The following is a 27,865-nucleotide window of genomic DNA, read 5'->3' as shown; positions in this document are numbered from 1 at the left end:
TGCCAATTTGTGATTGAAGAAATTTCAATAAAACCGGCTGTAATACAAGATATAGCTCAACAGTTTACTAATTTAAGCTAAGGTGTTATGTGATATTATTCATACATGTACGTTGATCAGTGCACATGCATAAACACTGGCATTCACACTCACTTTTAAAGTAATTTTTGTAGCTCCTGTATTAAGATTATCCGTTTTAAAAAAGTATTTTTTTTTTTCAATTAAGCATCTACCTGAAAATAAATCAATAATTCTATATCATTTCATTAAATTGTATAGTATCTTAAGACTGCGGACAGCCGCCTTAGATTGTTGCTGTTATTGTTGATTTGTGCACCCCATTTATGGATATTTAAATTATGTTTACCGTTTCCAAGAACAACAGAATAGTAATTAAAATTTGTACCGAAATCGTAAAGTCATTATCTATGAAAACGATACATTTAGTCTTCGTGTCTTATTTTTATGCGGACCTCTGCAGACGTTAATACACAAAAGATTTTAAAATATATCACAATCATTTCTCATAACAGGTACATGTACTGTACGTTGATGTATTGCATGGACATCTGATACATTGTTTAAGAACTAAACTAAAATAATAATTTAGTACTGAATTTATATAAAAAGCATATTGTCTAGAATTGACCATTATTAATTAATAAAGCGCAGAGTTGATCCTTTAATGCTATTAGACGGAAATATTAATAAATAAATTGAATGAAACTAGTAAGAACCTTATCAAGAAAGATACGAATTTTCATATAAAAAGAATGAAATGTGTTTTTTTTATTAACAAAGCTGGATCTTTTTAAAAGTTAGCAGTACACCCAACGAACAGGTAAACTATTCATGCCACGGAACAAACTAATCACCAAATAATGCAAAATAAAATATTATCAAGAAACATTCTATATGGCGTGATGAGTAATTACCTAATCTTTTTCATTGTTTCAAGTTTTATGTATAAATATATTTATATGCGTGAAATAAATTTAACAACAAACATCCAACTAGAATTGTACTTGATTTAAGTACTAGCGGTAATAGCAATAATTGGAACAAAAACTGCCCAACAACATTAGTAATAAAAGCAAGAACAACAACAACCGAATAACAATAATAAAAATGACATATAATAACAAATGTAAAAGAGAAATAATAATTGTATTTTCAAAAGTACTTGAGGATATCTTCTAAATATGCAGTCGTTCTGTTAGAAAAATTGTCTGCAGATGCATATCTTTTCTGACCACATATTACACAGCACCTCACAATATTGGTGTGTCGGAGTGTTAGCGATCGGTTTTATCGTCTTTTTAACATTTTTAAGTCATAAACAACGGTCACAATACTGGTAAGTCATAACATTTTATATATGTTAGTATTCTGGTTTAAATCATAATCTTACAATAATCGTTACTGATGCATAATCATACTTTTCTTGCATACCAGACGGGGATTTCCGGTAATTTTACCGGTGCTGGAAAAATCCATCTTACACCCCGGGGTGTAAGATGACTCTCGTGCTTTAAATGACGTATTACGAACTACATATATGTAGAAGATTTATGTAGTTATTTATATTTTATTTCGAAAAACGGAATTAAAAGTCCAGTACCTTGACAGTTCCTCTTTGTTCCTGATAGTATATTTCTCGATTCAAAACACGTTATTTTATCAAAAATTCATAACGTTACGCTGCAACTGATTAAACAAAACCGGAACTAAACATTGTTATTTGTCTTTGAAACGTCATGACGTCTTTCATGTTTACGTACGTTGCTTTCCCGCGCTTTGTTTACATACGTTACTAGAAGAAATAGTTCTAAAAAGAAAGCCGTTCGACTGATTTTATTTTTATTATTATATCTTGATATCGGTATGCAAGATAAAGATTCTGTCACTCGTTATAGGTGCAGCTGGGAATATCCGGCTCTCGGGTAACTGTTTAGGCGGTAACTCGGTAGGAACCTCGTTACCGCCTAAACAGTTACCCTCGAGGCCGGAAATTCCCATCTGCACCTATAACCAGTGAAAGAATCTTATAGTATTAATCTAAAAAATTGAATTTAGCACTGAGCTTTTCTCCAGTTTTCACATTTGTAACCTCTACACCTAGTTCAGTATTTCCATAAATCATCCGGACTCGTTTTCGCCTTTCTCTGTATTCTTTTATCTTAGAAACATCCATGGAAAGCTTTCCCAAGAATCTGCATCCAGGATCATCTACGTAAGCAGGGTTCGGTTTGTCAGCAGTATATATTTTTGATGCCATAGACCTGCTGGCTCTTGATCCTGGACTATATTCTTTCTCCTCAAAAACCATCCCAGCATAAACTTCCTGTCCTACTTCAACGTGCTTACTGAAACAACCCCTGCATTTCTGTTTACCATCTATAACAACCATCTTTTCAACTGGATGTACGCCAACTTTAAAATTTCTATATACCTTCACGCCATATGTATACCTTGAAACTCTTGATATAATCATGTTGGGATTATGTCCAAAAATTACCGCTCCTTTCAGCACAGCGAGGCCAGCTTCTTCAGGTATAATCACTCTCTTGTCTTGAAAATTGTGTTTGATGGCATCCTGAAGCATTTTAGATTCGGAAAATCCACCAACCATTAGGATTGTATCAGTATTTGTAACAGTGGGTTCAGCAAAAATATCTTGAAGATGAGATACAACTCTTTGGCATGTGCTGTCGAATAATTTCCTCACTTCATCTGGATGTACACGAAGTTTATCGCCCGTGAATGTAATCTGATCTTTTAAATCTTGCTTAAGCAGAAGGCTACGTCTGTAAATATACATAATTTTATAGAACAAATGCTTGAAACTAAGTTCGTGTTAAATATAATATCTGTTCCAAGAAATTGTAATGAATCATCGAAATTGTGTTTCACTAAATGCAAATCTTCAAATTTATACAAGACGCTAAATAAAATGATTTCTAAAATTAAAAGTTTCATATAATTCATAAATATTGGATAAATGATTAATTGTTCTGTTTCTAACGAAGCACAAATGTAATTTTAACTCCTGCCTGAAGTCCTCTCCATGATGGAGCTCTTTGTACGTTTCGTGTATACAAATAGGTATTTTGAAAGTTATCTTTTGGTTGCCATCAAGTTCAGGTCCGAATGTCTTCTTCTTTATTTCAAACTCTCTAAACAGGTCCAAGAAGTCTTCCTTGAAGTCTCTAAAATGTTAATAAAGAACATATAAGTAATAGTGTAGATAATCACATATGCCAAATAAGTCTTTTTTTATCCTTCTGCTGACAGACACGGTATTGAAACACAAAGTAAATGATATCAATTCTAAAGTCTTAAGGTAAAATTAAAGCTGTTGAAATATAGAACCGTCTTGAAGCTTTTATAACATACATGTATACCGCGCATAATGTAAAACTTAGAAAGCTAATAGATTAGGTTAGATAAAAATAACCTTTTGAATACTTTGATTGTATCAGCACCAGCAATATTAGTGAGAAACTCTAGAAATGCTTCATCTATCGTTGTCCCTCCCCAAGGTCCTCCATTCGCTTTGTATATCTCTCTTACTGTATTGTCTGTCTGCGTCTCATGTACAGTAATGTCGACGGTCCCTCCTATAAATATAGAAAATATAGAAATGTGACATTTTTCAATAATATTATAAAATCAAATATATTCATTACATTGTATTATATGTAATGAATTTTTTAAAAAAGATATTTTGGAGTAAGAGACGCACCCGTGCAAAACTATGACACTTGAATTGATTGAAACTGTTAATTGGAGGAAATGTAATGCACTACACCTCACATGCCTGCTAGCACCGGCATAATCGGAAGCCTATCATAGAAATACATTTAGTTGACTCCATGATCCTACAGGAATAGAAAATTTAACAGCACTCCAAGTCCAAGTGCGGGGGATCTTTTAATGCCCCCGCATTGCATATAACATGAAATATCTAAGGAGATGTTTTGGGAGCATAGAAAGTAACCAAGCAAAAAGTAATAGCAAACTCTGGTTGACTGAGTGTTCATGAGAGGGAATGCAATATTAAAACATTGCTTCTACAGAAAAATTCGTGTACTCGTGTTCTTTGAATTCATTCGTTTAAAGTGTTTGCTTCTACCTCCAGCGTCCAAGACAATGTATCTCTTTCCAGGTGCAAGATTAGATATCCTTCCTACACCATCAGCACCTTGGACTCTCTCCATAGGTAGGTATCTACAGAACAACGATGCTGCCTCGGGCTCCAAAGCCAATGATAAGTTTTGAGTTTTTATACCAGCCTGCAAGTATCACGTTTTTATACACAGATAATCAGCTTGAAGATCCACCATAGACTAACTGTATTCTTTTGTGTTTCCGTCATGTAATTACATGTGATTTGCATCGAAAATTGAGAAACATAAGTATATACCTTGTTTTACAGTTTATATCAAATACAAAACAACAACAAAAACAACAGCAACTGCTTTAACAATAGGTTAGACAATATTTTATATCTTGATAACGTTACCAAACATCTATCTTCTCGAAGAGATTTTTTAAATCTCAAACATATCTATGCAGATACTAGCAACAACAACTTCATTATAAAGACTAACCTGATAATAAACGGCATTTATTTGGTTTTGTTATTGTAAATAGGAAATCAATAAAATTATCGCAATAAAATGATGTGATAGACATGCCCTCTTGAAAAGATTACCTCTATAGCAGCTTCCCTCATAAACTGTTTGGCGGAGTCGTCCCATATCGCTGGTACAGTGAGGACCCAGTGCATCTCACTCGTGTTAAGTCCTGTTTTCTTATCTTCGCATGTCTTTATGAGATGATCTTTCAAGTAACGTATACATTCCGTGACAACTTTCATTGCCGGCATTTCAAGTCCTTTGTCATCTCTCAGTTTGATGGTCCTCGTTAACTTCTAGAATGATATATTTATGAAAACTACATATAGTAAAGTAGATGAGATATGGAATTATTTCTTTCTAGGAAAAGTATAGAAAAGTTATAGAATCTATGACAAAAACAAACTGGTTGCCTAATTGAGCAATCATGTATGATTAGATAAATGAGATTTAGGTCAGTTGTAAATAAAATTAGTGAAACAATTTCATACATGTCAATTGTGTCCCAATTTAAATTATACATTTACCTTATTTTCATAAAGAAGCATCTTAAATCGCTTGAAATAATACCAGTCGAAATGTTCTTCGTCTGCTGCAAGCTTAGCATACTTATCTTCTGCTTCAAATCCAAAGCTATGGAATTTCTGATTCGGGTCAAACAATATACATGAAGACGTTTTGAGAGATACTGCACCGGTAGACCCAGTTGTCCAGTTGTAAGTGAAAATTTTCAACGGATTTTCAAGAAATTCGGCACGAAATGACACCGCATATCCTGAGTATGTTGTACCGAAATCAATAGCAGCTACCTGCAGACGCTCGTGTACGGCCGATGCAACAACTGGTAGAGATGCCATGCCTGCTTGCACTGAAACAAATGAAATAATACCAGTCAGTTCAGTCTTACATAAGGGATTTTTCAGACATGATAACACGTAGCTTTTTCGATAAAGCATTAAACACGCTCGTATTTGCTCGTTGTCAACGAACTCGGACGTTCCTACATATGGGTATTTATGTGGCTACTCTTTTGTTCTCCCTATTGTTCGTTTAGCCACGTAATTTTAAGAAAAATAGCCACATAAGCTTACGGAATGAATGACATTAAAGAAAAAGCACAGTTACCTATTGTTCCAATAGCCACCTAAATATACATGGTCTTATCTCCAAGTCTTACCTGTTTAATTAGTTGCTTATTTCATTAACATCACGAACATCTAATGCTACTGTCTAAACACTTCCACAAGTAATATTCAGACATCTATATTGAGATTCGAACATATATATTGATATAGGGCATAATCCGTACCAGTTATTAGGGTCTAATTACGTCACCTGTGTATTTTGTTTACCAGTTAAAACTATGTCTTCCACGAACTGAAACTGATTCACTTCCTCTTTCGTTTTCGTTGCAATGATATTTGTGTAACAATGATTTATACAAAGACGGGCAACGCTTATCTGAATAGTTGAAATACGTAGGATAAAGTAAATATTGATTGATATTTCAAGCTTTCACCCCACATGACTGTGTTGACGGTAACAACCAATATCACTGTTATATGGTGACATTTTACATGTTTGTATAGGTATAGCACAGTAATATGGCATAAACAAAAGAATAACATAAGAATAAGTTTCTGTTGCCGATGGTCTAGCGGTGACGCGCGCTGTGTCGGACGTTTTCGTCGAAAACAAATGCACGTAATTAAAAATATTTAAACAGTTATCGCCTTAAGTATGATGTTAATCAATGTAATGTTTTTGAAACTCTCCTGTGAAAATAATAACAAAACAATGAATAAGAAACCAGAGAAAAATACTTACACAAAGTATGTAATGCAAAATATCAGTTACTTTTTGGAGAGACCGTCAGAAGTGTCACTACAAAAGATCATATTTCCTTCCACTCATCCCCTATGCCATCAAGCCAGCTATCTATCTTACTTTGCACATATAGAATGCCACTGATCGTTTTTATGACCCCCCTCCCTATTTATGTGGGGGCACATACCTTTGCTGCTCTCCGTACGTCCCTCCATACGTACGTCCCGAAATCTTGTGTGTCCAACTCCTGCCAAGCTATAAGCCTGACTTGCTTCAAACTTTCAATGATAAAGGAAGGAACTTTTGCCCGCAGTTATGACCCTTTGATAGTATTGCTATATAGAATACAGAGAAAAATCTTGGGTGTTCAACTCCTCTGCTTGAAAGTTTCACAGATGAAGACCTTGATATTTGCTGCAAACGTGGAGTCGATTATCTTTCATGTGAAGATGGTCAGTACTAAATCTTTGCTATTTAGACGATAGCACAGTATGTTGGGGAATCCGTGTCCTATGGACACAATTCTAATTTGAAGATGAAAAACTCGAGAATAGTGTGCGTTACATATAAATGGTGTAAATCATCGACTCTTTTAATCATTCTTTAAAATCATTAATTACAGTCTCTTGCAGGAACTATTACTCATCCTCGCTTGGCGCTCAGCATTAAGAGGTTAGTGCTAGGACTGGTCAGCCCGGTGTCAGTATAATGTGACTGGGTAGGGTATCATGTCACGTGTCTACGGCGTGATATTCCAGTGAGGCAGCACTATAAGTTGGGCATTGTGCTCACTGCTACAAGTAGACACCGTCGTTTATATGACTGAAAAAATGTTGAAAAAGACGTTAAACCCGAACACACATGCATCTTAAACGAGTTACTCACATCTTTTCCACAAAGAAAATGTTATGTGCATTCACTTCCGTTTAATTAGGATTAAACCTCAGAATTATCGATTACTGAATTACTTAAGTTTACATTTCATTTTTCATAAATCTTTGAGTAGGTGTCAGAATTGTCCTGAAAACTCGCATTATCTCGTGTTGCAATATTTTTCTGTGTATGTTCAGTATGATCGGACCATGAATAAATTAGAACACATTCTCATCTATTTAGTGCACATGCTTGAGGTATTGGGTCGTGAATAACTTATTGCACTTGCTCAGTACTTGCTTAAGAATAGCTCATTGCACATGCTCAGTACTGGGTTAAGAATAACGTATTGCACATGCTCAGTACTGGGTCATGAATAATTTACAAGATTGGAACTTGACCCAAAGATCATCAAGATTAACATTCTAAGTTTCATGAAGATACAGTCATAAATGTTGCCTCTATAGTGTTAACAAGCTTTTCCTTTGATTTGACCTAGTGACCTAGTTTTTTATCCCACCTGACCCAGATTTGAACACGATCTATAGATCATCAAGATTTAACATTCTGACCAAGTTTCATTAAGATATTATCATAAATGTGGCCTAAACAGCGTTAATTAGCTTTTCCTTTGATTTGACCTGGTGACCTAGTTTCTGGCCCTACATAACCCAGATTCATATTGGACCTTGAGATCATCAAGATTAAAATCCTGATCAAGTTTCATTAAGATTGGGCCAAAATTGTGACCTCCAGAATGTTAACAAGCTTTTCCTTTGATCTGACCTGGTGACCTAGATTTTGACCCCTGATGACCTAATATCAAACTCGTCAAAGATTTTATTGAGGGTAACATTCTGACCAAGTTTCATTAAGATTGGGTCAAAAATGTGACCTCTAGTGTCAATAAGCTTTTCCTTTGATTTGACCTGGTGACCTAGTTTTTAACCCCAGATGACCCAATCTCAGATTTTTCCAAGATTTTATTGATGGTAACATTCTGACCAAGTTTCATTAAGATTGGGCCAAAATTGTGACCACTAGAGTGTTAACAAGTTTTTACTTTGATCTGACCTGGTGACCTAGTTCTTAAACCCAGATGACCCAATATCAAACTCATCTAAGATTTAATTAAGGGTAACATTCTGATCAAGTTTCATTAAGATTGGGCCAAAAATGTAACCTCTAGGGTGTTAACAAGCTTTTCCTTTGATTTGACCTGGTGACCTTGTTTTTGACCCCAGATGACCCAATATCGAACTCATCCAAGATTTTATTGAGAGTAACATTCTGACCAAGTTTCATTAAGATTGGGCCAAAATTGTGACCTCTACAGTGTTAACAGTCAAATTGTTGGCGACGACGGACACAGGGCGATCACTAAAGCTCACCTTTGAGCACTTCGTGCTCAGGTGAGCTAAAAATCAGGGGCAATAGCTCTCTAGAAGATAAGCTAAGAGCTATTATGAATTTTAATTACAATGCTTTAAATGATAAAAAAATGTTGGAATTAATGTATTTGTTTCCATTAACTTGTAGACAAAAGATTATAGAAACTTTCGTTTTCTTTCATTCTAATATTTGTTGAATATACAGATTTATTTTCTTCGATTCAAACAGAATCTGCATTTGATAAACAAAACTGTTTTCAATTATATCTAGGCACAGTGTTTATTTGAAATCCATGTTGAATTTAGATCAGTAAAGTTAACATTGATGTGCAGGTACTCAACAGTGCTCTTTTGAGAAACACTTGTTTTCTGGACTTCTTCAAGCTGGAAACGACGATATGTTATTACCCCACCCACATCTCTCAAGTGTTAAAAAGAAATGTTTTCCGATTTATGTATTTTTTAATCAAAAAGGTTGATAGTAACCGAAAATATAAATACAAAGTAATTCAGGAGTAATTAGCAGATTTTCTGAGCAGATCTTGTTTATAATAAAAAAACATTTACTCTGGAAAAAATGTAGACAAGCTCTCGATTACGGAAATGTGACTTAAAATAGTTTAGCAGCACTTTTAAGGTATTAGGCCCATAATAGAGTACCTCCTTTTTGAAGAATATTCAATTCCTACCATAAACCTACTTTGACTGCCATTTTCAGGGGTGCGTAGGTTCAAGCCCCACTGGGACCAAATTTTTTTCTCCTTATTTTCTTTTTTTCTAGTAAGTTTTGATGTCTTTCAATACTTGTTATTGATTTATTGTACAAAAGTGGAAAAAAAATCATCTGATAAGCGATATCTTGCTGTTCAAAGTGAATTTACCTCTGAAACTGAAGGGGTAGAGTTAGACATCATTAAAAATACTGAGTTACATGCGGTAAAAGTTCTCCATTTTGCCTTCATTCTTTAGATTACATATTGTGGAAGCAATGTAGGTAGGTTTTGCTTCTGCCCCAAGGTTATTTTTGAATGAAGTGAGCAAAATTCAAAACAGACCCTCAGGATTCACCCTTAACTTTTCAATGTTGGGAGTTAGAATTCTGTCTCATTAAATCCGTTTACTTGAGGTACCCTAGAAAAAATGATACTGACAGTTTTATTTTAAGTTTTATAATTGTTTACCAATAGTTTGATGTTTCTTTCATAAAAAATAATGGTATAATGAATTCTCTGCGAACATTTTGGATAAAGGCCGCCACTTTGAAATCTGTCTCTACTTGAGCATGAGGAAATACCGTAAAATACACAGAATTTATAAAATAAGGAACGGTAAAAGTTTTTAAAAATTTGCAACAAAGTACAAAGTACGTTCAACTTTAAGAATATACAAAGCAAATGCCATTTTTTAAACATCACTATTTGGGGCCTAATACCTTAACCCTTTAGCCTGCTGGCGGCAAGTGATTCTGCTTTTGCGACCAGTGCAGACCAAGATCAACCTGCACATCATGGTTTGCACTGTTCGCTATTCAGTCAATAAATTTTCAGTGAACACCCCTTTGAATAATAAGTGGCACTGCCCAAATTGAATGATGGACTAGTCCATTTTAGAAATTTAGCAGGCTAAAGGTTAATATCACTGAAAATATGAAGTAAAATGATACTGATATTTTATAGATATTGTCATCTGTCTTAAAATATGTAATTTTGAATTGTCAGGTTGGAAACAAGATTAAGGCGAAAAGTTTTATAGGAGTATATGCAGTATAACTTGCATTAAGAGACTACCTAGGAGAAGAGCAATGGCGACCAGAAATAAACAACAGCAAATTCCCATAGAGAAACTGAAATTTAGTCGCAAGGAAAACCAGACAATTGTTTCAAAAATCCTTTGAAATTCTCGAGGGTGACTTTTTTTTTATTCACAAAAACATGTTTTATGTTTTTTGATCCTGTTTCATTTCTTCATATCAGCCCAAAGAAGTTGAGGTCCAAAAATAGATGGGACAGACTATAGTTACACATTCTGCTTAAAACAAAGGGCAATATTCATAAATCATAAATACGTTGATGCTTTAAAATTGTTGAGATCAAATCTAACGACCAGTAAATGCCTTCGTGTTGGTGTCATGAAAATGCTCATTAAATCTACAGAAATAGGTTTTGTTATCTATTGGAATTTAGCATCGGAACAACAGTTCTTGTAAAATTATTCGTTATGCATTTTCTTAAAACTCCAAGGGGGAAAAATGACCTTTTGTAGGCGAAAATATAACGATTTTAGACGAATTTATAGCTATTTTAGCTAGAGGAAGCAGCCGATATCCCAATGCAAGTTGTGTGCAAGTTTGATTAAAGTTGATTGCAAAATGTGGTCTCTATCATGTTCACAAGCCAAAAGAAGCAAATTCTGGCCCTTTAAGGGGAAGTAACTCTAGAACCCATGATGGGATCTGGCCAGTTTTCGAAAGGAACCGAGATATTATGCCAATACAACTTGTGTGCAAGTTTGATTAAAGCTGATTGCACAATGTGGCCTCTATCGTGTTCACAAGCCAAAGGGGCCATAACTCTAGAACCCATGATGGGATCTGGCCAGTTTTCGAAAGGAAATTCAAGCCAATTATGCCAATTCAAGTTGTGTGCAAGTTTGATTGAAATTGATTGCAAACTGTGGTCTCTATTGTGTTCACAAGAAATTGTGAACAGACGACGGATGGACGAAGGGCGATCACAAAAGCTCACCTTGTCACTACGTGACACGTGAGCTAAAAACAAACAAACTGTTGGGCAAGGAAGTTGGTGCCAGGAAAATTCAGATAGCTCTCCAGATACTTTGTGTAGGCAAGACGAAAATGTTGATTCCTTGGTTTACACTAGTACATACCGTATCCTTACACATGTATCTTTCTTACCCTTTTCATATGATAATCCCTGCAAGGCCATACATGAGGAACACAAGTATGTGAAAAACAGTCTGAACTTCTTGGTTTGGTAATGGCATACAGCAGCAAGCCCCTCCTCATATATTTCTCTACAAAAAGAAAATTATATCTTATGACATACATAAACAGTAATTTATGAAGTACAAACTAAAAGAATATAAGACAATATTTACTATAACAAAAAATATGTACTTTAATGCAAATCTACATCACTTATATACAAAGAGTGTTGTGTTCAAAATGCTCTCATTTCTTCATATATCAGCAAAACAAAAATGGTTGTTACATAATGTAGATAACACCCTTGTTATCTGGATAAAACAAAATGCTGTGATAATTCCAAAATACTACAAAATGACAGATGAATGCTTCTGAAAATTTCAGGTTTTTCGGTAAGTTGCTGTGGCTTGATAAGAGATTTTAACCACCAGATGTTGCAAAAAGAACGAATGGTGATTTGTTTACTTGGAACTCAAACTTGTTCACTTTATTTTTGTGAATACAATACACAGTATGTTAAATAGTTTACAAAATCCATGTAAGTTTAGTTTGAAAATTCATAAAAAATACTTAGAATTGTTTTTTATGTTTGTAATTCACTGTATATACAGCTCTACCATTTCACAATCTAACATAGTTTAGAGTAAGTTGTTTACGTTTGCCGTTTTTAAGTTAAAACCATTTATATTGATCCTTGTGTGAACAAGAGCTGTCAGAGGACAGCAACGCGCGACTATTCAACAGCCTTGTCAATTGAATGAATACAAAAGTCGAAAAAGGGACATAATTTTGTAACAAGAGCACCGCCTTGCGGATGCTGACGCTCATCTGATTTTTTTTGTGTAATAGAAATATTGTCCTACCCATGACTTTCTAAGTCTAAAAAGGGCCATCATTCTTGCAAAAAGCAGGATAGAGTTATGTTTCTTGATGTACAGTGTCCACTTATGATGGTGAAAAACTGTTGCAAGTTTTAAAGCAATAGCTTTGATAGTTTATGAGAAAAGTTGACTTAAACATAATACTCAACCAAGAAAATGATTTTCTAAGTCCAAAAGGGGCAATAATTATTGCAAAAAGCAGGATGGAGTTATGTTGCTTGCTGTACAGGGTCAGCTTATGATGGTGAACAAGTGTTGCAAGTTTCAAAGCAATAGCTTTGATAGTTTAAGAGAAAAAGTTGACCTAAACATAAAACTTAACCAAGAAATCTGATATTTTCTAAGTCCAAAAGGGGCCATAAATCTTGCAAAAAGCAGGACAGAGTTATGTTTCTTGCTGTACAGGGTCAACTTATGATGGTGAACAAGTGTTGCAAGTTTTAAAGCAATAGCTTTGATAGTTTTGGATAAAAGCTGACCTAAACATAAAACTTAACCAAGAAAACTGATTTTCTAAGTCCAAAAGGGGCAATAAATCTTGCAAAAAGGAAGATGGAGTTATGTTTCTTGATGTACAGGGTCTGCTTATGATGGTGAACAAGTATTCAAAGTTTCAAAGCAATAGCTTTGATAGTTTAGGAGAAAAGTTGACCTAAACATAAAACTTAACCAAGAAATCTGATATTTTCTAAGTACAAAAGGGGCCATAAATCTTGCAAAAAGCAAGATGGAGTTATGTTTCTTGCTATACAGGGTCAGCTTATGATGGTGAACAAGTATTCCAAGTTTCAAAGCAATAGCTTTGATAGTTTAGGAGAAAAGCTGACCTAAACATAAAACTTAACCAGGCAACGCCGACGCCGACGCCGACGCCGACAACCGCTCAAGTGATGACAATAACTCATCATTTTTTTTTCAAAAAATCAGATGAGCTAAAAATGGGAAAAAGGGTTACGGAACCTTCAAAGTGCTTATAAGCTCATGACAGTGAACAAGTGTGTGAAGTTTCAATCCTTTCCCATTAGTGGATACTAAAATACCAGCTTACATACAAAAACTTAACCAAAAACAGCTAAGTCGAAAAAGGGGCATAATTTTGAAAAAATGCAAAGTAGAGTTATGGGACCTACACAGTGCATGTCAGATCATGACAGTTAACAAGTGTGTAAAGTTTCAATCCATTCCCATTAGTGGATACTGAGATACCAGCTTACATACAAAAACTTAACCAAAAACTGCTAAGTCAGAACAAGAGATCACAGAGTGATCTTGGCGCTCACCAATGTGTCATTTTTGTGTGTTCCAAATTTCAAGACTTTCTGACTAGCTCAAGGTCAAATTTCATTTCCGTACACAACACTGTGCATGTGGTCTAAATTCGAAAGCTGTAACTTGAGAAATGTGAAAGTAGGTCACTAGATCAATTTCAAGGACAAAGTTCTTTGTACACAAAACTATGCATGTGCATCAATTTTGAAGACTGTAGTTTGAGAAATTTGAAAGTAGGTCACAAGGTCAATCTTAAGGTCAAAGTTTATTTCGGTACACAAAACTATGCAAGTGGTCCAAATTTGAAGGCTGTAGCTTGAGAAATGAGAAAGTAGGTCACTAGGTCAAAATCAAGGTCAAATTTCACTTCACAACACAAATCTATGCATGTGGTCCAAATCTGAAGCCTGTTCCTTCAAAAATGTGAACGTAGGTCACTAGGTCAATATCAAGGTCAAAGTTTGTTTCGGTACACAATCCTTTTCATGTGGTCTAAATTTGAAGCCTATAGCTACAGAAATCTGAAAGTAGGTCACTAGGTCAACCTTAAGGTCAAAGTTCATTTCGGTACATGAAACTATGCAAGTGGTCCAAATTTGAAGGCTATAGCTTGAGAAATGAGAAAGTAGGTCACTAGGTCAAAATCAAGGTCAAATTTTATTTTGGAATACAAAACTATGCATGTGGTCCAAATTTGAAGCCTGTACCTTCAAAAATGTGAAAGTAGGTCACTAGGTCAATGTAAAGGTCAAAGTTTGTTTCGGTACACAAAACCATGCATGTGGTCCAAATTTGAAGGCTGTAGCTTGAGAAATGTGAAAGTAGGTCACTAGGTCAAAATCAAGGTCAAATTTTATTTCTGAATACATAACTATGCATGTGGTCCATATTTGAAGCCTGTACCTTCAAAAATGTGAAAGAAGGTCACTAGGTCGATGTAAAGGTCAAAGTTTGTTTCGGTACAATTACCATGCAGGTGGTCCAAATTTGAAGGCTGTAGCTTGAAAAAAGTGAAAGTAGGTCACTGGGTCAAAATCAAGGTCAAATTTCATTTTGGAACACAAAATTATGCATGTGGTCCAAATTTGAAGCCTGTACCTTCGAAAATGTGAAAATAGGTCACTAGGTCAGTGTCAAGGTCAAAGTTTATTTCAGTGCACAAAACTATGCATATGGTCCAAATTTGAAGGTTGTAGCTACAGAAATGTGAAAGTAGGTCACTAGGTCAAAATCAAGGTCAACTCATGTCAAGGTTCATCTTGCCAATCAAAACCACACATGTGGTCCAAATCTGAATGTTGTAGATTATTGACAATAAGTTTTTATAAGCTTTTCCCTATATAAGTCTGTATGAACCATGTGACCCCCAGGGCGGGGCCACATTTGACCCTAGGGGGATAATTTTATCAAACTTGGTAGAGAACCACTAGACGATGCTACATTACAAATATCAAAGCCCTAGGCTTTGTGGTTTGGACAAGAAGATTTTCAAAGTTGTTCCCTATATAAGTCTATGTAAACCATGTGACCCCGGGGGCGGGGCCATATTTCACCCTAGGGGGATAATTTGAACAATCTTAGTTGAAGACCACTAGATGATGTCACATACAAAATATCAAAGCCCTAGGCCCTGTGGTTTTGGACAAGAGGTTTTTCAAAGTTTTTCCCTATATAAGTCTATATAAACCATGTGACCCCCAGGCACAGCAACCTAATAAGTAGAGCATATGAAACCCATCGCAGATTAACAGTTTTTGCCTCATATGTTATCGGAACGAAATTTTAACACTCTCTTTCCATGAATGTAATTCTTACAATTACAGAGATAGTCCGAATGATGACTTTGGATAAAGACCCGATAAAGAATGCCGAAAAGATATGGCCATATAATGGCGCTTGTTTCAGTGCTGGTGGGGGTACCCGGTAGTCAACCTATACAGATCCTTGGCTCCTTTAGAAATAGCTTTTGGAGTTTGGCTGGAGGTTATTTTCAACCTACCAAGATCTACGAGACATATAATACTGTCTTCAAAAATGCCCAGGATTTTCAACACCACAAAACATACCACAGATTTTGAACAGCAGTCAAATTACCATGGTTATTATAGCCCAAGGAACAAAGCAAAAAAAAATGATCTCAATTCCAATTCATAACACCAACTTAATGTATTGAACTTACAGAAGAAGAGGGAAGGAGATATTGGACAAATATTAAGTTAATGAACGTAGATCTTATCCTATACACTGGGACCAACTCTTTATATTTCAGTATAGAAATGCATGTGAGCCTTGTATTGCAGATGAAATTTTGGTAGGGGGACAACTTTGTACGGAAAAGTTAACAAGTGTTCTAAATTATTAAGTACAATATCAAACTATTATCAGCTAAGGGATTAAGGGAATGTACTTCTATGAATTCACAGCAGTATTCAACATATTCCAGCAAAACTGACCATTATTTTCACATTCTTAAAATGCTAGCAGACCCCTAGAATACTTAATTTCTAAATATGGGTGTAACCCTTCCAACCAGGAATCTCAGCACATTTAGATTCAGGTGTAAAATTACCTGTTCTGGCTTGTTTAATTTTTTACAAAAATCTAGCAGAAAAGATACAGGCGTGTAAGCTTTAGAACCTTCTGACAGCGGACTTGAGTTTTAAAACAGAATTTTACAAGGATATAGACATTTACCCTTTTGATAAAATGTTTCAGGAACATCTGGTACTGACCATGTGTATAAAACATTACCTTGGGCATGCTACAGTCATTAGTTACCACATTTTATGAGTATACTTCTTCAATATACAACAATCGGTACCTTTAGAACAGCATATGCAAAATTTGAAACTACAATATTGGCTATTATCCTCATAGCATTTCGGGCTTTATCTTCGAAATTTCTATGAACACATGGGTTCGTATCCATCGACTACTACATATGCTTATATATTTGTCAATGTTGGTTATTTGATCTAAAATAAAAACTTCTGAACATGTTCATATCATTGTTTATATAATAACTGAATAATACAAAATACTATTTATACCGAAAGTCCATTAAATGAGGTTGACAACGCTTTGTATCACCAAACTTATTCTCAAAAGCAAAATGTACACATTGTTTGGGGCTCTCCATACTGAACAATATGTCCCATGTTCAAACTGTTTAGTGCAAATGGTACAGCTTCTAAATTATGTTGAATCAGTTATAATACTTTAAACAATCAGAATAATTAATAAGAAAATATTGACAAAAACAATGTCCATACCAAGTTTGACATTTCCTCAGGTTTGTAGCATTTTGGAATTGTCACATCATTTCGTATTATCTGGATAACAAGGGTGGATAAGGGAATATTCAGTTTATATGTTAAAATTTTATTTTTACTAGTCTGTCTGTCAAGAAAACCAGGATTTTATGATAAGAACAAATATACTCAAGATCTTTACAAACAAGACTGTCATGATGACCCTGGATCGCTAACCTGAGTAATTTGAGCTACATGGACAAGTGTAAGAGATCAGGTAAAAAAGTCAAATTTAAGTTAGCACTGAAATATTTTCCAATTTGTGTGAACATGTTTCAATGAAATATTAAGAAAGCAGGTCAGTATGTCACATTCATGGTCACTGAAAGTCAGTTTTAATATCGGTCTGCAAAACTGTATATGTCATCAAAATTTCCAACATGTATTCTGAAATCACATGTAGATGAACTTCTCCCTAGTATCACTAAATTGGTAAATCTCTCATTACAACAAGGTATTTTTCCTGAGAAATTCAAACAAGCAGTTGTTAGACCTTTGCTAAAAAAAGCTGGTCTTGAACTAGAGCTTTCCAATTATCGTCCTGTGAGTAATTTATCATTTCTATCAAAACTTTTTGAGAAAGCTGTTCTTTACAGATTAAACAAATATGTAAATCAAAACAGTCTTTTGCCTAAGAACCAGTCTGCATCTGCCCGGTTTCGGTTGGTTAATTATCTTCTAAGTGGTATGGAGAAAAAGGAAGTCACGGTCCTTATTGCAACTGACTTAAGTGCGGTATTTGACACTGTCGACCATAACGTTCTTATAGATGTCCTAGAAGCACAGTATGGTGTCTGTGAAACAGCTCTTCATTTGGTAGACTCCTTCTTGAAATTTTTGTTTTGTCTCTAGTTATTTCACACCTGGATTATTGCAATGTCATACTGTATGGTGTAGCTAACTGTGAGGTGCGTAAGATGCAACGTATTCAAAACATGTGCGCAAAACTTGTCCTACACAGAAGGAAATTTGACAGTTCTAAACAAGCATTGTATGACCTACAATGGTTGCCAGTGAAAGCAAGGATTAAGTTCAAGATACTTTCTTTCATGTATAGCTGTCACATTGGCAGAGCATCAATGTATTTAACAGAATTGCTTATACAGTATAATCCTAGTAGACAAGGTTTGAGATCATCAGAAAATTCTGAATGTCGTTATGTTGTTGAGTGTCCATACAACAAGTGCAAAACATTCCATCATACAAGTTTCTATACTGTTGGTCCAAAACTGTGGAATGAACTGCCGTTGGAACTAAGCAAAAGTAAATCACTTGACACAGTAAAAAAAGACACTGTATTTCAGAGACTTTGTGTCATTGTTCTAAATTTTTTGATAACTGTTTTATATGCCATGGCATATAAAACAGTTCTGCATGGATTTCAATTCTTTGGGCAATTTTTAAAGAGGGCCATTCAAGGAAGCCTGTTAAGATTTGTGTAAATCTGCCAAGTGGTTTTGAAGAAGATTTTTTTAGAAATTGTTGACACACGACAACGGACATCGAGCGGTCACAAAAGCTCACCTTGAGCCTTTGGCTCAGCTTAGCTAAAACGCCTATTGCATGTATTCAGTTCTTCTACAACTGTGAAGGCAGCTGGATTAGAGGAAACTGGTTCTAAATAAAAATGATCTGTTTACTTGTAAAATGTTTTCTATGCTTGCCATCCACTAGGTTTCACTCATACACCCTGTTAAACAATTTAGTCCTGTATCTCTTCATTTCTGAACTTCATGTTCTGTACTCTGACGTCACAGATTTCACTACAAAAGAAGTCCTGTATCTCTTCATTTCTGAACTTCATGGTCTGTACTCTGACGTCACAGATTTCACTACAAGAGAAGACATATCTTTTAAAAACATTTTTAGCAAATTCATACAAGTTCTATAGATGCACATTCATATATTTTTATCTATTGCACAAATTAGTGAAAACAAGAGAATGAAGTATTGCCATGCAATACAAAGTACCCTACTGGAAGGCACTTAATTTTCTCTATTGTTATTTATAGTAACAATAATACAAGTCCACATATAACTCTTTACCAGGTAGAGATAAGTCAAAATACACCTAAATATTGGATATAACATGCATGTTGTACCAAAGTAAAGTGGTCTCGATTTTTCCCTACAGCCAGTAATAAAAAACTTACAATATAAGCTATTTATAGTATTTAAACAACAAAGGGAAGTAATTCTAAAAACAAGGGTGCCTCATGATGGTGAACATTTGTGCCAAGTTACATCAAATCCCTCCATGAATAAAGAATAAATGCGCCGGACAGTCATTCTTGTATCTGACCTTTGGCCTCTGAGTGTGACCTTGACCTTAGACCTAGGGACCTGGTTCTTGCGCAAGACAATCCCTCTCATGATGGTGAACATCCAACATTGTCTCATCCAGGGAAATATTTGTATCAACTGATATTTAAATCCTTTTTGCATGACAAAGTTATAGACCATACAAGAAAACATTCCAATTGACCTTTGTTCAATAAGTGTGACCTTGACCTTTAAGCCAGGGTTCTGGGTGTTGCACATGACATGTCGACTCATCATGGGGAACATTTATGCCAAGTAATATTTGGATGGCAGAGTTATGGACCAGCAAGGAAAAAAGCCATGTTGACCTTTGACCTCCAATTATGACCTTAACCTTTGAGCTAGTGGTCTGGGTTTTGCGCAAGACACATCATCTCATCATGGGGAATATTTGTGCCAAGTAATATCAAAATCCCCTCATGAATGACAGAGTTATGGACCGGACACAAAACAGACCCTGTTCATGCCATGTAAACATTTGACTGCCAAGTATGACCTTGACCTTTGAGCTATGGGTCTGGAAGTTGTGCATGATACATCGTCTTATTATGAGGTATATTTTTGCCAAGTAATAATAAAATCCCTTCATAGATGGCAGAGTTATGGACCAGCAAGGAAAAAAGCCTTGTTGACCTTCGACCTCCAATTGTGACCTTGACCTTTGAGCCAGGGATCTGGGTTTTGCGCATGACACATAGTCTCATCATGGGAAACATTTGTGCCAAGTAATATTAAAATCCCCTCATGAATGACAGAGTTATGGACTGGACACAAAATTGCTGACAGACGGACGTAAAAGTGTTCATATAGTCCCCGAAACTGGTTTTTGGATACACTGCCAAGCATTTTATCAGAAAACAAGTTTGTAAAAGGCTGATAATATTAAAGCACTATGTCCTACATTATATACATATATATAATTCAAAGATATCATCAATAAATCTGGGGTTATACAACTATAGACAAGAGCTGTCGGAGGACAGCAACGCTCGACTATTTAACAGCCTTGTCAATTGAATGAATACAAAAGTTGAAAAAAGGGCATAATTTTGTAAAATGCAAAGTAGAGGTATTGAACCTCTGTACTGCATGTCATATCATGACAGTGAACAAGTGTGTGAAGTTTCAATCCATTCCAATTAGTGGATACTGAGATATCAGATTACATACAAAAATTTAACCAAAAACTGCTAAGTCGAAAAAGGGGCATAATTTTGAGAAAAAAAAGAGCAGAGTTATGGGACTTGCTTAGTGCATGTCAGATCATGACAGTGAACAAGTATGTGAAGTTTCAATCCATTCCCATTAGTAAGTACTGAGATACCAGCTTACATACAAAAGCTTAACCAAAAATTTCTAAGTCGAAAAAGGGGCATAATTTTGTAAAAAAGCAAAATAGAGTTATGGAACCTCTGCAATGTAGGTCAGTTCATCACAGTGAATAAGTGTGTGAAGTTTCAATCCATTCCCACAAGTGGTTACTGAGATACCAGCTTACATACAAAACCTTAACCAAAAATTTCTAAGTCAAAAAAGGGGCATAATTTTGTAAAAAAGCAAAATAGAGTTATGGAACCTGTGCAGTGTAAGTCAGTTTGTCACAGTGAATAAGTGTGTGAAGTTTCAATCCATTCCCACAAGTGGTTACTGAGATACCAGCTTACATACAAAACTTAACCAAAATCGGGACGCGGACGCGGATGCGGATGCCGACGCCGACGCATGGGCGAGTGCAATAGCTCTACTATTCTATGAATAGTCGAGCTAAAAAAGGACTCAAATAGCTTCAAACAAATTTTTCTGCATCAGAGAATGAGATCACAGAGTGATCTTGGCGCCCACCAATGTGCCATTTTTGAGTGTTCCAGATTTCAAGACTTATTGACTAGCTCAAGGTCAAATTTCATTTCCGTACACAACACTGTGCATGTGGTCCAAATTCCAAAGCTGTAGCTTGAGAAATGTGAAAGTAGGTCACTAGATCAATTTCAAGGACAATGTTCTTTGTACAAAAAACTATGCATGTGCATCAAGTCTGAAGGCTGTAGTTTGAGAAATTTGAAAGTAGGTCACTAGGTCAACCTTAAGGTCAAATTTTATTTCAGTACACAAAACTATGCAAGTGGTCCAAATTTGAAGGCTGTAGCTTGAGAAATGTGAAAGTAGGTCACTAGGTCAAAATCAAGATCAAAATTTTATTTCGTAACACAGATCTATGCATGTGGTCCAAATTTGAAGCCTGTACCTTCAAAAATGTATAAGTAGGTCACTAGGTCAATGTCAAAGTTTGTTTCGGTATACAAAACTATGCATGTGGTCCAAATTTGAAGGCTGTAGCTTGAGAAATGTGAAAGTAGGTCACTAGGTCAAAATCAAGATCAAATTTCATTTCAGAACACGAAACTTTGCATGTGGTCCAAATTTGATGTCTGTACCTTCAAAAATGTGAAAGTAGGTCACTAGGTCAATGTCAAGGTCAAAGTTTTTTTCGGTGCACAAAACTATGCATGTCGTCTAAATTTGAAGGCTGTAGCTACAGAAATGTGGAAGTAGGTCACAAGGTCAAAATCAAGGTCAACTCATGTCAAGGTTCATCTTACCACTCAAAACCATACATGTGGTCCAAATTTGAATGTTGTAGGTTATTGACAAGATGATTTTAAAAGCTTTTCCCTATACAAGTCTATATGAACCATTTGACCCTCAGGGCGGGGTCATATTTGACCCTAGGGGGATAATTTGAACAAACTTGGTAGAGAACCACTAGATGATGCTACATTACAAATATCAAAGCCCCAGGCTTTGTGGTTTGGACAAGAAGATTTTCAAAGTTTTTCCCTATATAAGTCTATGTAAACCATGTGACCCCCGGGGCGGGGCCATATTTGACCCTAAGGGGATAATTTGAAAATACTTAGTAGAAGACCACTAGATGATGTCACATACAAAATATCAAAGCCCTAGGCCCTGTGGTTTTGGACAAGAGGTTTTTCAAAGTTTTTCCCTATATAAGTCTATATAAACCACGTGACCCCCGGGGCGGGGCCATATTAGACCCCTGGGAAATAATTTGAATCATCTTGGTAGAGGATCACTAGATGATGCTTCATACCAAATATCAAAGCCCTAGGCTCTGTGGTTTTGGACAAGAAGATTTTCAAAGTTTTTCCCTATATAAATCTATGTAAATAATAGAAATAAACTAAGGGCCATAACTCACTCAATAATTGTTGAACCAGTCTGATTTTCAGGGGGACAAAACTAGGGTACCAATACATCATTTTGACAAAGTTTCATTAAAATCCCCCCAGTAGTTTCTGAGGAGATGCAATAACGAGAAATTGTTAATGGACGGACTGACTGACTGACGGACGGACGCAGAGTGATTTGAATAGCCCACCATCTGATGATGGTAGGCTAACAAAACAGGTTCTAGTATGTGGAAAGGAGTCTGAAAAGCAACTAATGTAATATCAAGATAGGCTCCAAAAGGGAAGTGTTCTTAGACTAATGCTGTTTGGTACAGGTTCTTTCCTCACAGATTTAAACCTCTTATAGTCAAATAGGCACAAAAACCAATGATGTACCTGGGATTATGGACTTTGGTTTAAAGAACATATTTTTCAGGTCTGTTGGGATCATAGACCCCATTTTAATGTTTGTGAATAACAGAAGGTAAATGTTCCATATTTTGCATGGGAATGGGGATGCAAGTCCCAATCTGGAATGGAAGGAACAAATTACAATATAAAACAAAATTCCTCTTCAGCTGGTACTAGAGCCACAACAAGAACAGTCATCTCAAGCAACTTGATCATTGTAAAACTAGAACAATAGGAAAAGGACACTAACTCTATTCAAGTGCTATTTACAAATTTTTTTTTTTTCATTATTTGTATTAATGTAGTTCATATTGGAACAGAAACTTAAATATGTGTTCTTAAATGTTTAAGTGAACATTTCTGTAAAAACAATGTAGTTTACCACAATAAAATTAAGCAAAGGCACTTTAGTGTTCTTTTTTAAAATTGAGTTACCTCCCTTCAACTGTAACGACTCAATCGCTTTAGCAAAGCGATATCCACTGTAACGTTCAGAATTCGCCACCGAAAGTGCATAATTGTCTATGCAGCGCACTCGCGCAAAATATATCGTATGTATGACAATATAGGTCGTGCACCATATTTTACCTTTAAAAGTGATGGTGTTTTATTGGAGGAGTAGTTGTAGGAAGTGCTCGAATCGAATACATTGTGGACAGCCAATTTGAAAGTAAACTATTTCGTCCAGTAATGATGCAGCCGACTCCAAGTCAAATAAAATTCCAGAAAATCTTAACGTAGATATATCTTCTTCAAGTTAAAATGTGACTTCCTAAAAACGTTGTTATACTTTTTGTGCCCCATCCCGCATTTCACGTACTAAGTCCAGAGTTATGGCCCTTGATAGTCAAATTATACATAAAGGGTCTAAACATTTGTGTCGCATGTACCTCAAAATTATATGCGCCAAGAGTCATGAAACCATACAAGAATTAAATTCAGCATGCGAAGTTGTGCACCAGTGCTTTTATTTGAGGTTTCACTCAATAAAAAACAGATTTATGTCCCTTGACGTCAAATATATACATAAATGGGATGTGAAAGCTTGTGTAGCACGTATCTCAAAAAGTATTTGACCTAGAGGCATGCAACCTTAAAAAAGCATTATTCCGCATGTGAGTAAGAATATTGGTTAAGGAACTGATAATAACATTGTGCAATTTGTTTTGTAAAAAAAAAATGTTCATAATTTTTAGGTGGGTGGGGTAATGAAAAAATACTTTTTTGGTTGGAGTGAATATTTCTTAATTTTTCTTGAAAACAAGCACGGGTTGATATTATTTTTTTGGTTTAGATTTTTTTGTCTTAGTTCTAGCTTACATAATAAAAAATTTGGAAAAATTCTGTCCGCTAGATTTTTCATATCATTAAGAAATACTTCGTGTTTTTCTCAGTTTCAGATACTTTCTACATCTGTCAAGAGTAATTTTTCTGAGTTAATATATCTATATGTTGACATTTTATGCATAGTTATAGTGGTGTTATTAATTCGGATGCATAAACAGTAACATCAGAGTGAAACTTCGAATAAATAATTGTTTGCAATAGCTTTATTATGACATGTATGTACTGTTTCTTCAGACAAAAATACCGATTTGGTGTTCTTAATAAACTTTGAATATTGAAAAAAGAAGCACGGGTACCTTTTATTTTTATTTTTTATTTTAACTTGTCATACATCAATCTATAAATATGCAAAGTTACAAAAAATTCTGTCCGCCTGAAATAATTGTGAAAAACATCTTTAAGGGAAAATGCAGTGTACATTTGACCTCAACCTTGCCAACTTTTTGACTTAATATCTATCTTTATCAAATTTATTCAAATTATGGATTTATTCATATGACTTTGTCAAGAGAATAACTCCAAAGCAGTCAAAGGGATTTTGATGAACTTTCCCACAATGACAGAGGACATTCAGTAAAATTGCAATGAAAAGGAACCATCCCTTACGAAAATGAAATATGGAAACAAGCTGGCATTAAGCTGCAAGGTAACTGTCAATGATCTGGCAACAGTCTGTCAAAAAAAAAAGGTAACTGGAAATAATCTGACTCCTATATGGGAACAAACTTCCAAGAAAAAAAGTTTAGCTGAAAATAATATGGACACTATTTCCATATTATTTCCAGTTTCTGGGAATAATCTGCAAACTATATGACAATAAACTGGCTCATAACAATCAGCATGTAAACACACTGACAATATTGTCAGCTTGTTTCCAGTGTCTGGTAGAAATCTGGCAGGAAAATGGCAAGAAACTGGAAACAAAAAACATAATTTCTATAATCGAATTGAATGAGTACTGAGATACCAGTATAGTTATGGGACCTGCTTAGTACATGTCAGGTCCATGACATTGAACAGTGTGTAATTAGTTTCAATCTATAATTTTGTAAAAAAAAAAAAAAAAAAAAAAAAAAAAAAAAAAAAAGAAAAGAAAACATAGGGTCATGTCCAATAACTTCTTTTTCTTTGAATAGTCGAGATAAAAATTACATAAGTGACAATATTGTATGGATTGGCTGTCTGTCTGACAGTACATTGGATATAAATTTACTTAGAGCAGATTCTGACAATGCACTGGCTACACAATGGCAATACACTGGAAAATATACCCATCTTTGCAATTTTCACAGCAAAACAAATATTACAAGACACCTTATCAAATGGCCATGTGTTGCATTTTTCCCTCCAAAACTATTTTCAGTTTTCAATAGTTTTCCAGCATTGATGGGCACATTGTAAAGGTACTTTTTCATCATTTTACAGTTACTTGTTTTCATTGTACACAGATTATGTCCGCAACAAGTATTTTTGCTAAACAGATACAGAAATTTTAAAAGTCATGTATTTTTGCTACCCTGTAAAATTAATTGCAGATTTACCATAATCTTTGTCAAATTTCCTTTGGTTTCAAAAATTATATTATTGATAACTGAAAATTGCAAATCTGAATTTGTATTAAAATTGAGTCACAAGCAAATGAAGGTTTTAAGTCACATTAAAATTCATATTAAACATTAATAAGGATAAATAGAAAAAAATATATACTGACACTAAACTGGAAGCAAATTTCCCCATACACTGACAATGCTATGACAATACAATGGTAATAAAGACAATTTTCCTAGGGGAAATAAAAAAAATTAGTAACACTGAGTAGTAAGCGATATATTGGGATACTAGTCCATCATTAGCTCAGTAGGTAGAGCGTCGATCTACGATCATGGGGTCGCGAGTTTGATCTTAGGACGGGGCTTATGTTTCTCCGTGACTATTTGATAAATGACATTGTGTCTGAAATCATTAGTCATCCACCTCTGATTCATGTGGGGAAGTTGGCAGTTACTTACAGAGAACAGGTTTATACTGGTACAGAATTCAGGAACACTGGTTAGGTTAACTGCCCCCTGTTACATGACTGAAATACTGTTGAAGAACAGCATTTAACCCAAAACAAACAAACAAAACTAGTCCATCTGCCACACTAATGTATACACGCTGTTACATGACTGAAATACTGTTGAAAAACGGCGTTAAAACCCAAAACAAAAAAAACACTCATGTATAAGTGCTCATAACTTTGTACTGCATAAAGGAATTTAGTTAAAACTTTAAAAAATGATTCCAGTTTGCTTAAGGTTTTCTGTTGTGCATGTAAGAGAGCCTGGCATGTTGTGACTGACTATACACTGACAATACAATGAAAAACACACTGGCAATATGCCAGTGTTTTTGTCAGAAAAATATTTCCAGTTGACTGGCTGTGCACTGACAATACAAGGACAACAGACTGGAAAGTCCAAAAAGCCGCTTGTTGTCAGTTGTGTATCCAGTCTGTTGCCAGATTGACATTGCATACCAGTTTGTTGCCAGTTTTGTTGTCAGTGTTTATTTCCAGATACCTCTATATAATTTAGCTCCTTCAAATAGTTTTATATGAAAAATCAATGAAATTTTGTTAAAACGTCATTACAAACATCACTGACAACAAACTGTATATAAACTGACAGCAGACTGGAAGTTAAATTTTACAGTTGGTTTTCAGGTCTGGAAATCAGCTGACAAGCACATGGACACATGATGGTTATTAAGTGGCAACACACTGGATCAGTTTATTGTCAGCTCTGGAAATAGGCTGGCAAGTAACTGGATTTTAGAGTATTATTGACTGGAAACACACTGGACATAAACTGACCACACACTGACAATAGGGAAGGTTTTTCATAAGGGATAGTAGTACCACACTTACTTTTGTAATTATCTCCCTTAATCAAATAAAATTGTACTATGGTTTTCCAGAAAATAAATAAAACATATCCAAGAGAAAATTTTGACATTTGAGATGAGAAGTCTGACTAATATAGTCTGTAGAAGCCATAAATATTTCTTTACAGAATTATTTCACTTTGTTATTTTGGTCTGACTTGATGTTGAAGATGAGTTTCCTGGTATGGGTCTTAATTTTTTACACAATTTTATATTAGACAATCATATTTCAAGAATATTTTGATTTGGCAGGGTCCTTGTAACTCATTTTCTAGTTATTCATATATAGAAGTTAAATAGTGTCTTACGACTGAATATAGAGGCCTCCATGGCTGATCGAGTAAAGGTTGCTGACTTCAAAACACTTGCCCCTCACTAGTGTTGGTTTGAGCCACACTTGGGGCATTGAATTCTAATCATATGGTGAATCCATCCAGCTGGCTTATGGAAGGTAGGTGGTTCTTACCCAGGTGCCCGCCTGTGATCTTTGGGTCTTCCTCTACCATCAAACCTGTAAAGTCTCATATGACCTG

General features: G+C 35.2%; 1 protein-coding gene across 6 annotated transcripts; it reads right to left on the bottom strand.

Moving 5' to 3' along the window:
* Positions 1 to 669: 669 nt before the first annotated feature.
* LOC128546233 (heat shock 70 kDa protein 12A-like) lies at positions 670 to 23,283 on the bottom strand. Of its 6 annotated transcripts, XM_053543090.1 has the most exons (9): positions 23,203 to 23,283; positions 18,777 to 18,968; positions 11,646 to 11,764; positions 5,168 to 5,508; positions 4,718 to 4,936; positions 4,136 to 4,295; positions 3,458 to 3,620; positions 3,054 to 3,209; positions 670 to 2,807 (listed from the first exon to the last, which is right to left on the bottom strand). In XM_053543090.1, the coding sequence occupies exons 3-9, from the start codon at positions 11,674 to 11,676 to the stop codon at positions 2,054 to 2,056; spliced, it is 1,824 nt and encodes a 607-aa protein (XP_053399065.1). In that variant the 5' UTR covers positions 11,677 to 11,764; positions 18,777 to 18,968; positions 23,203 to 23,283; the 3' UTR covers positions 670 to 2,053. The 6 variants fall into 6 exon arrangements, with proteins under 6 accessions (XP_053399065.1, XP_053399069.1, XP_053399068.1 ...); XM_053543094.1 differs by lacking the exons at positions 11,646 to 11,764; positions 18,777 to 18,968; positions 23,203 to 23,283 and adding an exon at positions 5,950 to 8,042; XM_053543093.1 differs by lacking the exons at positions 11,646 to 11,764; positions 18,777 to 18,968; positions 23,203 to 23,283 and adding an exon at positions 5,976 to 8,042.
* Positions 23,284 to 27,865: the final 4,582 nt, after the last annotated feature.

This window comes from Mercenaria mercenaria, chromosome 5 (assembly GCF_021730395.1).
Source record: "Mercenaria mercenaria strain notata chromosome 5, MADL_Memer_1, whole genome shotgun sequence".
Lineage (NCBI taxonomy): Eukaryota > Metazoa > Mollusca > Bivalvia > Venerida > Veneridae > Mercenaria > Mercenaria mercenaria.
Note: the sequence above shows the minus strand (reverse complement) of the source record. Positions and strands in the feature narration are given on the sequence as shown.

Excerpts from the sequence above, each read along its gene's own strand:
- LOC128546233 (XM_053543090.1), bottom strand. The coding sequence starts at position 11,676 with ATGGCCTTGCAGGGATTATCATATGAAAAGG. Across the intron at positions 4,937-5,167 it reads TGCTTCTTTATGAAAATAAG|AAGTTAACGAGGACCATCAA; the intron begins GTAAATGTATAA and ends ATATCATTCTAG. Across the intron at positions 3,210-3,457 it reads ACAATCAAAGTATTCAAAAG|AGACTTCAAGGAAGACTTCT; the intron begins GTTATTTTTATC and ends TTAACATTTTAG.